At 41.2% G+C, this 14505-nt stretch overlaps 3 protein-coding genes across 3 annotated transcripts; 1 reads left to right on the top strand and 2 right to left on the bottom strand.

The window, feature by feature from the left end:
* LOC120028842 (40S ribosomal protein S25-like) lies at positions 1-2477 on the bottom strand. The gene is made up of 5 exons (XM_038974087.1): positions 2351-2477; positions 1604-1699; positions 1306-1489; positions 260-439; positions 1-71 (listed from the first exon to the last, which is right to left on the bottom strand). The coding sequence occupies exons 1-4, from the start codon at positions 2351-2353 to the stop codon at positions 264-266; spliced, it is 459 nt and encodes a 152-aa protein (XP_038830015.1). The 5' UTR covers positions 2354-2477; the 3' UTR covers positions 1-71; positions 260-263.
* Positions 2478-2659: 182 nt separating this feature from the next.
* trappc4 (trafficking protein particle complex 4) lies at positions 2660-4114 on the top strand. Its single transcript, XM_038973810.1, has 5 exons — positions 2660-2841; positions 3000-3174; positions 3296-3399; positions 3510-3636; positions 3749-4114. Exons 1-5 carry the CDS (start codon positions 2667-2669, stop codon positions 3825-3827), a joined length of 660 nt encoding a protein of 219 aa, XP_038829738.1. The 5' UTR covers positions 2660-2666; the 3' UTR covers positions 3828-4114.
* A 193-nt stretch (positions 4115-4307) lies between these two features.
* On the bottom strand, positions 4308-9217 carry slc37a4a (solute carrier family 37 member 4a). The gene is made up of 8 exons (XM_038973809.1): positions 8660-9217; positions 8205-8437; positions 7759-8005; positions 7338-7496; positions 6872-6957; positions 6670-6783; positions 6429-6567; positions 4308-4751 (listed from the first exon to the last, which is right to left on the bottom strand). Exons 1-8 carry the CDS (start codon positions 8805-8807, stop codon positions 4585-4587), a joined length of 1293 nt encoding a protein of 430 aa, XP_038829737.1. The 5' UTR covers positions 8808-9217; the 3' UTR covers positions 4308-4584.
* Between the last annotated feature and the right edge of the window lie 5288 nt (positions 9218-14505).

The following is a 14505-nucleotide window of genomic DNA, read 5'->3' on the forward strand; positions in this document are numbered from 1 at the left end:
TGCAAATGTATTTTCAGAATTTTATTCACCTTACATCACACATGTGGACGCAGGAATCACAACAGCACAACCTGAAAAAAACATTGTTTTAGATGGGATTCATAGCAGTAGTCCTCCAACCTGCCCTGTTAACATGTTATGTGTTTACATTTCTGCTAAAACACCAAAAATCCGCAACAGTGAATTGCAGTGAGCAATCTTCAGTTATTTTTAATAGAATGTAGGCTAGTTCCAACGGGAGTACTAGCATAACGCATACCGGTTTATGCTTTCTCTTCCTTCTCTCCCTTCTCTGCCTTTGATGCCTTTGATGCCTTCTCAGGCTTCTCTGGCTTCTCTGGCTTGTCTGGAACCACAACACCACCCTCCTCCTCGGGACCCTTGGTGTTACGTGTGTAGATCACCTGCGATCTGTGCTTTGACACCAACTTGATCATGCCTAGAGGGGAGGCAGAATGGAACGTGTCAGTTATTTTGTACAGATATTGAAGTTCTATGGTCCCACATTAGCAACTGACCCATTCACTGCCCTGACAAGTTAAGGCAATATCCACAAGACATGATCCTGAAAGAGCAGACATCAAGTTGCAGTGCCAGTCTTCCTAGTCACTGATCAGAGCCAATGTTTACCAAAACGACAGTATCTTCAAAATCACATTTTATTGGTGACATATTTAGCAGGCATTATAGTGGGTGTAGCAAAATGCTGGTATCTTCTTCCCTTGAAGGAAGACTACTGCCGACTGGGGTTAAAAGTGATGTTTTAAAGGGAACTGATGTGCATTAGAAAGTGTTCGCTTTGTAGTAACGCAGAAATATTTAGTGTTTCATGTGGAAGGCAAGTGAGAAGAGTGCTAAACATGGGTATATGTATATGAGGCTTAACAGATTTTTTATTTCTTTTTTACATTGGCTCTGTGGCAGACCCATATAGTCTGTGCCTTGTAGACTTACTGGGTTTCGCTGTAGCAAAGCTCAAACTTTAACCAGATATACATCCTCTCAGAAGACTGCCACAGAATGTAGCCTGCCACAAAACTACACTATTGTAGAGATTTGACAGAGCAGTGAACCAGGAAGGAATCCATGCAAACGGGTGCCTGCCTATTCTGACAAGCAATACTATCCGCACTTCTGGTATTATGGCTCCAAAATAAAGCTAAATGTTGAAATGTGAGTTCAGTGACTGCTATACATACTTTTCTTACATTAAAGTCAGATCTAGCTACCCAACTACTTCCCAATTTCATCAAATTCCCTATGAGTGAACAATGGTTGGGAATCAGAGTAGGGTTCAGGGTTTACCTTTGCTGAGCAGTTCCTGGAGGGCAGCCCTGGCCAGAGAGCCTCTGATCTTTAGCCTCTCGGACACAACTGCTGGTGTGATGAGCTTGTAGTTGGGCACTTCCTTGTTCAACTTTTCGTAGGTGGCCTTGTCGAAGAGGACCAGGTTGTTGAGCTTATCCCTCACCTTTCCCTTGGACCACTTCTGCTCGGGGGAAATGGAGAAGTTGTTGATGTTGCTCACACTCCTGACAGTTAAACCATTATGACCCCAAAGGAATATCTAAACTCCCACAAAAAGAATGATACCAGGACATACCTTCTTTTTGGCTTTGCCTCCAGATTTGTTGGCTGGATCCTTGTCCTTTTTGGACTTCCCAGAATCCTTCCCCTTCCCCTTGGCGTCCTTAGGAGGCTGGAATAACACAGATCGCAGTACCATTATCCAACTGATGCGGAATTAACCACCACACATTTCTCAAAACTAGTTAACGTTAGTGCACTGAAACATTTCCAGCTAACTTAAAAGACAGCAGTAACAAGATGGTTAGCTAATAAAAGGTAACCACGAGTCCCTCAATTGGAATTAAACCAAATAGGATGTTAACTTTTGAACATTTTAGTGTAACAAATGTTAACGTTAGATAAGCCTAAGCCAACTAACTAGGGCCTAGCTAACGTTACATGTTAAAAGCTAGCCTGTTAACGTTAGTTAACAACCGGCTTCAGTTAGGCCAATAGTGGTCTGCAGAGAACTGGCGTGCAGTTTGCATAATCTCATCAATTGATACATTTTGATGGGAAATGTCGGCTTGAGATATCTACACATGTGGCCATGGTCGTCTGGTCATGCAGTGCACCATCAGCACTGCCAGCCGCATGTAACGTTAGCTAGCTACCAAGCATGTCCAACTAGAATATATAACTGAGCCATTCCATCCACAACCACGGTCAGGACGAAGTATATTTTTCAACTGCGCATCCTGATCTATTCAGACTGACATTTTCAGAGTCAAATGTTTTGTTCGCCATCGAATTTAATGAAAAACCACGCTAAAGACCTTACCATGATGTCCCACAGTCAAGATGTCGGAGTGAAAGGACGTTCAACCCGTGTACCAGCCACTAAGAGAACCCGTACATGCGGATGTTGAAGTACGGTACTGGGAAATGTAGTTATTTTTTCTATACTTTTTTCTATTTCTTGGTTTTAGAATTAATAATTAAAAGATCTGCGAAATAAATATAGATGCGATCTTAAACAAAAAACAATACGAATGAACACGCAGCTAAAGTTGCCTCTGTTGAAGATTGTATTATATTTTGTCTGAAATATTTCCTGTCACCTGACAATTTCGTCAGCTGTGCAGAAAAAGGCAAAGATGGCGATATTCAGTGTGTATGTTGTAAATAAGGCTGGGGGATTAATTTACCAGTATGACAATTATGTACCGAGAGCAGAAGCAGAGAAAACATTCAGCTATCCTTTAGATTTAGTGTTAAAGATCCACGATGAGAAAGTTGTTGTATCATTTGGTCAACGCGATGGAATCCGAGGTACAGTAAGTTGTCAGCAACAGTCAACTGATCACATCAAGGCTTACACAATGAATATAGTGATAACTGGTAATATGTCATGGTTGGAACTCAAATGTTGCATTCTGCATGTTTATATTTATTGTTAACATTGTCCACGCATACTTCTATTAATTTAGTGGGCCATGCTTTACTGTCCATCAATGGAGTGGATGTCAACGGCAAGTTCACGGCGGATGGGAAGGAGATCATCGAATACTTGAAAGACTCAACAAACTATCCGGTGTCCATACGTTTCGGAAGGGCTCGCTTGAGTTCAAATGAAAAACTGATGCTGGCTTCAATGTTTCATTCGTAAGTAGTTACAGTTCTCAAGTGATTACACCTATCTGCTCTAACATGAATAAATCATGTATCTATGGTGACATAGGCTTTTCCATGATCTTGCTGCATGTTGTATTGTACTCTTTCCTAGGTTGTTTGCTATTGGTTCACAGCTGTCCCCTGAAGTTGGCAGTTCAGGAATTGAGATGCTGGAGACAGATATGTTCAAACTGCACTGCTTTCAGACACTCACTGGTAAAGCCATGCATTCAAACACTGCGATCAGTCACTGTATGTGATGTCTACATGCAATGCTCTTGTTTTGAAAAACGAAATCTGCCTCAGTGTCAACATCTTTTTATCAGGTATAAAGTTCATTGTGCTGGCAGACCCCCGGCAGTCTGGCATTGACGCACTCCTCAGGAAGATTTACGAGATCTATTCAGACTTCGCCCTCAAGAACCCCTTCTACTCTCTGGAGATGCCTATCAGGTAACGGTCACATGTCAAATATCTGCCCTCTGTCTCTCACATGAGTCTCTATCAGTTAGCTAAGTCATTGATGAGCAACCATGGTGAGATATTTTGCCCTCTCTTGTTACAGGTGTGAACTCTTCGATCAGAATTTGAAGGGTGCATTGGAGATAGCAGAGAAAGCTGGTAACTTTGGACCTGGATCTTGAGCAGAAAAAAACCTGAAAAATGTGTACGAAGGAAAATCCAGAGTATCCATTGCTCCAGTTCCTTTTCTTATTTTTTTTTGCCAATCCATTGAATTATGTTTGTTGTGACTGGGAAGCTATAGTACACTGCATATGGGTCAACATGTCTCCAAGCAGTGCTGATATTTCCGAACTAATGTTGAATAACTTGTATATGAGAAGGATATGCTATACTGGGATACAATGTAAATACTGAATGTTTTGTTTTTGTATATACTTTAAGAATAAACACCACGATGTAACATTTATCATCTCTAGTCTTTCTTTCCAATGTAATTATTTTTATAAGTAACTAAAACCACAACATAAGGTATTTTATTCAAGTCTTATCTATTCAAACACATTTCACCCATATAAGGAGATGTGTACAGTGCCAATTTAAAAAGTGAGCAGTACATTTGACCATAAAGTGTCTTGGTTTCAAATGATCACATTGACACATTTTCAATACTTGAATCTGGAATCTGTTTAATGCCATGAGCATTGAAAATAGTTAACACAACATGGTTGATGTATTTGCATCTGAATACATCTTCAGTGAAAATAAATATTCCCTCGCTCAACTCCATGTCTCACCATCTCTTAAAAGAAGAATATACAGGACCATGTCTCCCGTCAATTCAATTGAGCCTTTTTCAAATCAAAAACACTTAATAAATAAGAATGTACATTCTTATCCTAAATTTCCCACATTGACAGCAGAGAGTTGGTGTAGTGATCACTCAGTCTTCTTGGGGATGTGACCCATCTTGGTTCTGATGTTCCGCAGCAGGAAAAAGCAGATGGTAGTGATGAGACAAGTGATCTCTGCTACCCAGAAGGCCATTTCCCAGCTGTGGTGCTTGGCGATGGTGCTGAACGGCAGTCCAGAGCAGAAGCCACCAACTGAATGATACAGGAATGTCAATTAGGCTGGTTCTCATAAATAGGATATACAGATTTAGTTGTTGAACTACACTACCGGTCAAAAGTTTTAGAACACCTAATTCAAGGGTTTTACTTTATTCTTACTATTTTCTACATTGTAGAATAATAGTGGACATTAAAACTATGAAATAACACACATGGAATCATGCAGTAACCAAAGAAGTGTTCAACAAATCAAAATATATTTTTTGCCTTGATGACAGCTTTGCACACTCTTGGCATTCTCTCAACCAGCTTCACCTGGAATACTTTTCCAACAGGAGTTCCCACATATGCTGAGCACTTGTTGGCTGCTTTTCCTTCAGTCTGCGGTCCGTCTCATCACAAACCATCTCAATTTGGTTGAGGTCGGGGGATTGTGGAGGCCAGGTCATCTGATGCAGCACTCCATCGCTCTCCTTCTTGGTAAAATAGCCCTTACACAGCCTGGAGGTGTGTTGGGTCATTGTCCTGTTGAAAAACAAATGATAGTCCCACTAAGTGCAAACCAGATGGGATGGTGTTTCGCTGCATAATGCTGTCGTAGCCATGCTGGTTAAGTGTACCTTGAATTCTAAATAAATCACTGACCATGTCACCAGGAAAGCACCCCCACACCATCCACCTCCTCCTCCATGCTTCACGGTGGGAACCACACATCCGTTCACCTACTCTGTGTCTCACAAAGACACGGTGGTTGGAACCAAAACTCTCCAATTTGGACTCCAGACCAAAGGACAGATTTCCACCGGTCTAATGTCCATTACTCGTGTTTCTTGGCCAAAGCAAGACTCTTCTTCTTATTGGTGTCCTTTAGTGGTTTCTTTGCAGCAATTTGACCATGAAGACCTGATTCACACAGTCTCCTCTGAACAGTTGATGTTGAGATGTGTCTGTTACTTTAACTCTGTGAAGCATTTATTTGGGCTGAAATTTCTGAGGCTTGTAACTCAAACTTATCTTCTGCAGCAGAGGTAACTGGGTCTTCCATTCCTGTGGCGGTCCTCATGAGAGCCAGTTTCATCATTGCACTGGATGGTTTTGGCGACTGCACTTGAAGAAACTTTCAAAGTTCTTGAAATTTTCTGGATTGACTGAGGTTCATGTCTTAAAGTAATTATGGACTGTTGTTTCTCTTCGCTTACTTGAGCTGTTGCCAAAATATGAACTTGGTATTTTATTAAATAGTGCTATCTTCTGTATACCCCCTACCTTGTCACAACACAACTGATTGGCTCAAACGCATTAAGGAAAGAAATTCCACAAATTAACTTTTAACAAGGCACACCTGTTAATTGAAATGCATTCCAGGTGACTAACTCATGAAGCTGGTTGAGAGAATGCCAAGTGTGTGCAAAGCTGTCATCAAGGCAAAGGTTGGCTATTTGAAGAATCTCAAATATAATATATATTTTGATTTGTTTAACACTTTTTTGGTTACTATATGATTCCATATGATGTCTTCACTATTATTGTACAATGTAGAAAATAGTAAAAATAAAGAAAAACCCTTGAATGAGTAGGTGTTCTAAAACTTTTGACCAGTAGTGTACCTGTCTGGTACTGCTAGTAAAGCCAAGACACCAGAATACAATACAAAAAATGTGAGAAAAGCATTCATTAGAATTTGAGACAATTTGGTTGAGATAAACTTACTGTTGGCCATTAGGGCAACAATAGCATGTGACGTTCCACAATAGTTTGAAGGAGCACTCTCATTGGCTATCACGCCAAACAAGGCTATTGGTCCGTAAGATGAGAATCCAAATGTAGCCCCCAAGAAGAGGATCCACATCTGAATTTATAACATAAAAAAACAAAACATGAACTAACAAACAGTCTAATAGTGTATTGGCTCTGAAAGGAGTTTTGATGGAACATGATGTGTTCACTATACCTTTGGGCTGTCTGGCGTGACAGTGATCCGGAATAGATACATGGAACCAAACATCCCAGCCATCATTGAGATCAAGAGAAAATGACGGGGGTTTCCATGGCTTTTCATGCCTTGCTGTACAAAAAGAAATACAGTACCTTACAAACACTGCAGTGATCTGTATAGAGCTCTGAATTAGTGTATGATGCCACTGTAAACCCACTTGTGCCACAGCCTTGTCAGAGAAGTATCCTGCAGCTAAACTGCCCAACAGGCCTCCCACCTCCAGGGCACTCATGTAGGAACTGCCTGTGAAAAAGAGCTGCATTCAGTCAAACTTAACAAGAGGCAGTTATTATTGAGTTATCAACCGCAGTCTATTGCATACTGGTAAAACAGGCAGGTTAGCATTTTTAGTCATGAATCTGCAGTGGTCACTAGCTGGCAAAGTCATCAAATCTGATTTTAAACCCAACCTTAACCACACTGCTAACCCTAATCCCTAACCCTAACCTTAAATGAATACCAAAAAGCACATATTTGTTTTAATACATTTTTACATTATAGCCAATTTTTACTTTGCAGCTGGCCTATCTAAGAGCAAATCACTGTTATGCCTCATGACAATACACGTCAACCTGCGTAAAACAGAGGGAAAACGCAGGTCTTAATGTATCAGACTTCCATACCCATGAGTGTTGACTGGCCCTTGTCCTGGATGAGGAAGAGCTGGCCCCAGTCAGTGCAGGCTGTCTTCACCCCAAACACCACCAGGTAGCCCACAGACAGCAACCACAGGTAGGGGGACAGGATGAACTCTTTGAAGGTGGTCTCATCACTGGATGAGCCTGGTAAGGGAGAGAGGTTTCAGTCACACTAGCACATCACTTAGAGTGTGCATGATCTTGAACTTGTTCACGCTAGCATGTGAGGGGCACACTGGGTGCAGAGTCCATTAACACAGAGTTTTACTGACCTTACAATCAATTGCACATGCAGACAATACACAAAAAGGCATGCGTTCAAAATAAAACCTGTGCACGTCACAGTCGCACATATTTTGCAATGTTTCAACCACAGGACAAGATGAGGTTAGCTCCCAGCTCTGACCTGCTTTGCCCTTCTTGGCCCCCCCAGTGTCTATGTTGGGCAAGCCCACGTCCTTGGGCTCGTTCCTGATCAACAGCAGGCAGACGAAGGAGACCACACAACAGGAGAGGCCTGAGATGGACAGGGTCGTCCTCCAGCTGTAGCTCTGGGCCATCAACGTTGCAATAATGGGGCCTAAACTCCCAGCCAGGTTCATACTGCAGGACAGAATCGCCCACCACGTCCCAAACTGAGAGGGCTCGAACCACTGAGGAGCAGAAGGGAATGACATTTCATAATATCAGACTAGTGATGTGCTTCATGGCTTGACACGACTAGTGTTGAATGGACAGGGATATACAAAATGGTACACTGACTGACCAGTATTTTAACAGTGCAGGCAATTGATTTAGACGTGTCTGACAACTTCATATCCCGTGGACTACAGTGTTACTTCCTGGTCCTACCTTGCGCAGCACCCTGCCACATGGGGGCCACCCCAGGCCCTGACCCAGGCCGTTGAGGAACCAGAGGCCAGAGAAAATGGCCACAGTGGAGGACCAGGAGAAGACCACATTGATGGCACCCACCATGAACAGGCCAATGGAGAAGAGCCAGCGGGCGCTGATCTGATCCGACAACACACCGCTGATGAACTTGCTTATAGCATAGGCCAGAGACTGGCTACTAGTGATCATGCCTGAGGGGTAGTGCACACAATACAGAGGCAGAACAATGTTTAATTGATTTTGGTACTAATATAAACATATACAAAGCATTAACTGATGTATCCCCATATGATCGTTCAATTAAACCAATCAGTCAGACCACTATCAGCAGTATCTAAACTTTAGTTGTTAATTGTTGTTAGGGACATGCAAGACAGAAACAGAGGAAAAGACAATAGTGAGGCTTCTCTTACCCAGGTCATCTTTGTCCAGCTTGATCTCTTGCATGAGAGAGGGCATCACAAAGGAAAATGTCTTCCTGTTGAAGTAGTACAGCGTATAGCCCACAAACATGGCCAGGAAAATGGTGGTGCGGTAATATCCATACCCTGCGGTTGCCATGATTTTTGCAGTGCCGAAAAAAAGTGCTAAATAAAAGAGGATTATAAAATAAAACTACAGAGGAGGGGAGACGCTCCTCTTGTTCGAGTGTGAAGTACTTCTGCCACCAGTGACTGAACTTTGGTGTCAGGATCCACGGTGCAGTGCAGAGCTGGTTAGAAGAGGGAGAGAGCTGTAATCAATAGTTGGGGTTAATGGTCAACTTCTCTACTCTAAGACTGATTTCCCCTCCCTTATCCGAGTTCTACAAGGGCCAAAGGGAAGAGGCAATAATGGAATTGACCTACTCCGATGCTGTTATCTTCTGTAATGCTGCTTGTATTGTCCAACAGTCTGTAAAGAAAATGATAGACACTCCTGATTCCTCTTATATACCTTTCACCCCCCTCTTGCTGATCCTGACTGTTCCTCCCTGCCAGTGTGCCTGGATGTTATTAGTTAATGATTCATTGGAGAGTTCAATGCTGACTGCAAGCCCAGAGGGTGGATCCTCCTCAGCCCAGGGGGTGTATGAAGAGAGATGACCATCAGCACAAAACACAACCCCATTATCACGGTGGGTTGATTTGTGTGAAAATGCATCATAATCTAGGTTTCCATCCAATTGGCAACATATTTTCTAATGCGAATAACACAAAGGAAATATGAGCATTTTCCCAACAGTGACGTTTCCAAACGGACTTGTTGCAGATACAAATCTGTGCGCGATGACGTTGTGCACACAACATACACTTTTTCGCAACATTTGTTATGTACCTAATAAAAATCTAAAGTTCAATGTGTTTCCATCACATTTTCGATAGCAAAATGTGCTTACTCTGGTCTTGGCACGTGAACTCTAGCCAACAGCTCGCAGATAGATACAGTGCGGGTAAACTAGTCTACATTATGAGATTATTATAGAGAGAATATTTGTATTTGTCGAACGGTAGTCAAGCATCGATGATCTGCGGGAATAGGCTACTGAGAATGTGGCCGTAATTCCAATCACTGAATTAAATATGTGTTTAATGATAATTCGTTTTTTTTTAACCTGTAGCCTAATCTGACTGACTGTTACCGTCAATCTAATGATTTATAGCAATTGATCGTCAGTTGCGATAGAGCTTTGATAACTTCAAATTTAATTAATTTAACATGGCCATTAATAATTGCATAATAACAAGGTCACAACAATTCACCCAAAAGTTATAGGCTATTTATTCAATTTGTCTGCCAGCTCCAGGTAGGCTAAACAAGGGGAACAAATTGATTTGCAATGACTCCAGCGATATAGTTATTTCAACATATTTATTTTATCAAATGGTAGACTACAATGGCATAATGGAAGTTATGGAACTCCCTCGCATGCTTCTGTTATGGGGAAAAGTCCTCAATGAAACTGACATTAAATGTGGAGAATGATACATTTGCATCTGTTGACCATCAAGTAGCCTATTAATTAAAAACATTTAATAAAGTTGCCAATATTATGTTTCAATTTTGTAGTTCAGTAATTTTTTGAGTTGTCCCGCTTTACCAAACATAGCTACAGTTGAAGTCGGAAGTTTACATACACTTAGGTTGGAGTCATTAAAACTCATTTTTCAACCACTCCACAAATTTCTTGTTAACAAGCTATAGTTTTGGCAAGTCAGTTAGGACATCTACTTTGTGCATGACACAAGTAATTTTCCCAACAATTGTTTACAGACAGATTATTTCACCTATATTTCACTGTATCACAATTCCAGTGGGTCAGGAGTTTACATACACTAAACTGGCTGTGCCTTTACACAGCTTGGAAAATCCCAGAAAATTATGTCATGGTTTTAGAAGCTTCTGATAGGCTAATTGACATCATTTGAGTCAATTGGAGGTATACATGTGGATGTATTTCAAGGCCTACCTTCAAACTCAGTGCCTCTGCTTGACATCATGGGAAAATCAAAAGAAATCAGCCAAGACCCAAAAAATTGTGGACCTCCACAAGTCTGGTTCATCCTTGGGAGCAATTAATAAACGCCTTAAGGTACCACGTTCATCTGTACAAACAATAGTATGCAAGTATAAACACCATGGGGCCACACAGCCATCATACCGCTCAGGAAGGAGACGCGTTCTGTCTCCTAGAGATGAACGTGCTTTGGTGCAAAAAGTGCAAATCAATCCCAGAACAACAGCAAAGGACCTTGTGAAGATGCTGGAGGAAACAGGTACAAAAGTATATATATCCACAGTAAAACGAGTCCTATATCGACATAGCCTGAAAGGCCACTCAGCAAGGAAGAAGCCACTGCTCCAAAACCGCCATAAGAAAGCCAGACTATGGTTTGCAACTGCACATGGGGACAAAGATCATACTTTTTGGAGAAATGTCCTCTGGTCTGATGAAACAAAATATAACTGTTTGGCCATCATGACCATCTTTACGTTTGGAGGAAAAAGGGGGAGGCTTGCAAGCCGAAGAACACCATCCCAACTGTGAAGCACGGGGGTGGCAGCATCATGTTGTGGGGGTGCTTTGCTGCAGAAGAGACTGGTGCACTTCACAAAATAGATGTCATCATGAGGATGGAAAATTATGGGGATATATTGAAGCAACATCAGTCATGAAGTTAAAGCTTGGTTGCAAATGAGTCTTCCAACTGGACAATGACCCAAGCATACTTCCAAAGTTGTGACAAAATGGCTTAAGGACAACAAAGTCAAGGTATTGGAGTGGCCATCAAAGTCCTGACCTCAATCCCATAGAAAATTTGTGGGCAGAACTGAAAAAGCGTGTGCGAGCAAGGAGGCCTACAAACCTGACTCAGTTACACCAGCTCTGTCAGGAGGAATGGGCCAAAATTCACCCAACTTATTGTGGGAAGCTTGTGGAAGGCTACCCAAAACGTTTGACCCAAGTTAAACAGTTTATAGGCAATGCTATCAAATACTAATTGAGTGTATGTACATTTCTGACCCACTGGGAATGTGATGAAAGAAATTAAATATTAAATAAATCCTTCTCTCTACTATTATTCTGACATTTCACATTCTTAAAATAAAGTGGTGATCCTAACTGACCTAAAACAGGGAATTTTTACTAGGATTAAATGTCAGGAATTGTGAAAAACGGAGTATTTGGCTAAGGTGTATGTAAAATTCCGACTTCAACTGTGGCTGAAGTAGGACAGCATGGAGTAGCTAAAGTGAGACAGTTGTATATGCTTTTCCAATGGAGGAATGAGATCCAGTTTACATTAGGGATCCTATACTTAGTTACAGTGCATTCGGAAAGTATTCAGACCCCTTGACTTTTTCCACATTTTGTTACGTTACAGCCTTATTCTAAAATGTATTTAATACTTTTTCCCCTCATCAATCTACACAAAATACCACATAATGACAAAGTGAAATCAGGTTTTTAGAAATGTTAGCTAATAAAAAAAATAAAAAAAAAACACCTTATTTACATAAGTATTCAAACCCTTTGCGATGAGACTCAAAATTGAGCTCAGGTGCATCCTGTTTCCATTGATCATCCTTGAGATGTTTGTACAACTTAATTGGAGTCAATTTGTGGTAAATTCAATTGATTGGACATGATTTGGAAAGGCCCACACCTGTCTATATAAGGTCCCACTGTAGACAGTGCATGTCAGAGCAAAAACCAAGCCACGAGGTCAAAGGAATTGTTCGTAGAGCTCAGAGACAGGATTGTGTCGAGGCACAGATCTGGGGAAGGGTACCAAAAAAATTCTGCTGCATTGAAGGTCCCAAAAAATACAGTGGCCTCCATCATTCTTAAATGTAAGAAGTTTGGAACCACCAAGACTCTTCCTAGAGCTGGCCACCCGGCCAAAGAAGGGCCTTGGTTAGGGAGGTGACCAAGAACCCAATGGTCACTCTGACTGACCTCCAGAGCTCCTCTGTGGAGATGGGAGAACCTTCCAGAAGGACAACCATCTCTGCAACACTCCACCAATCAGGCCTTTATGGTAGAGTGGCCAGATGGAAGCCACCTCAGATTAAGGCAAATGACAGCACACTTGGAGTTTGCCAAAAGGCACCTAAAGGATTTAAGATTCTCTAGTCTGATGAAACCAAGATTGAACTCTTTGGCCTGAATGCAAAGCGTCAAGTCTGGAGGAAATCTGGCACCATCTCTACGGTGAAGCATGGTGGTGGCAGCATCATGCTGTGGGGATGTTTTTTCAGCGGCAGGAATTGGGAGACTAGTCAGGATCAAGGGAAAGATGAACGGAGCAAAGTACAGAGAGATCCTTGATGAAAACCTGCTCCAGAGTGCTCAGGACCTGACTGGGGGCGAAGGTTCACCTTCAAACAGGACAACGACCCTAAGTATACAGCCAAGAGAATGCAGGAGTGGCTTCGGGACAAGTCTCTGAATGTCCTTGAGTGGCCCAGCCAGAGCCCGGACATGAACCCGATCGAACATCTCTGGAGAGACCTGAAAATAGCTGTGCAGAAATGAGTTTGAGAGGATCTGCATAGATGAATGGGAGAAACTCCCCAGATACAGGTGTGCCAAGCTTGTAGCGTCATACCCAAGAAGACTGAAGGCTGTAATTTCTGCCAAAGGTGCTTTAACAAAGTACTGAGTAAAGGGTCTGAATACTTATTCTAAAATTGATTAAATTGTTTTTTCCCCTTATCAATCTACACACAATAAAAAAACGAATAAAAAAATGAAATATCGCATTTATAAGGCTGTAACGTAACAAAATGTGGAAAAAGTCAAGGGTTCTGAATACTTTCCGAATGCACTGTATATCTATGAGCAAAATCTTTTGATATCGGTGTGTGCATGCATTTTGCAAAATTCGGTATATATTTTTTTACTGTGCCTTCAGAAAGTATTCATACACCTTGACTTGTTCCACATTTTGTTGTGTTACAGACTGAATTCAAAATGGATGAAATATTTTATTTTTGTCACCAATCTACACACAATTCCCATAATGACAAAGTGAAAACATGTTTTTAGACTTTTTGGCAAATTTATTTAAAATCAAATACATAAATATTTAATTTACATAAGTATTCAAAATGAGTCACATGTTAGAATCACCTTTGGTAGCTATTACTGCTGTGAGTCTTTCTCAGTAAGTCTCTAAGAGCTTTGTACACCTAGATTGTACAATATTTGCACATTTTTCTTTTGAAATTCTTCAAACTCTGTCAAGTTGGTTGTTTATCATCATTGCTAGAGAGCCATTTTCAAGTCTTGCCATAGATTTTCAAGTCTATTTAAGTCAACTGTAACTAGGCCACTCAGGAACATTTATATAGTCTTGGTAAGCACCTCCAGTGTATATTTGGCATTGTGTTTTAGGTTATTGTCCTGCTGAAAGGTGAATTTGTCTCAGAGGTTTTCCTCTAGGATTTTGCCTGTGCTTAGCTCTGTTCCGTTTCGTTTATCCTAACAAACTCCCTTGTCCTTGCCGATGACAAGCATACCCATAACATGATGCAGCCACCATTATACTAGAAAATTTGAAGAGTGGTATTCAGTGATGTGTTGTGTTGGATTTGCCACAAACATAACACTTTTTATTCAGGACATAAAGTTTATATCTTTGCCACATTTTTATGAGTTTTACTTTAGTGCCTTGTTGCAAACAGGATGCATGTTTTGGAATATTTGTATTCTGTACAGGCACCCTTATTTTCACTTTGTCATTTAGGTTAGTATTGTGGAGTAACTACAATG

The sequence above is a fragment of the Salvelinus namaycush genome, chromosome 34, assembly GCF_016432855.1.
Source record: "Salvelinus namaycush isolate Seneca chromosome 34, SaNama_1.0, whole genome shotgun sequence".
NCBI classification, from domain to species: domain Eukaryota; kingdom Metazoa; phylum Chordata; class Actinopteri; order Salmoniformes; family Salmonidae; genus Salvelinus; species Salvelinus namaycush.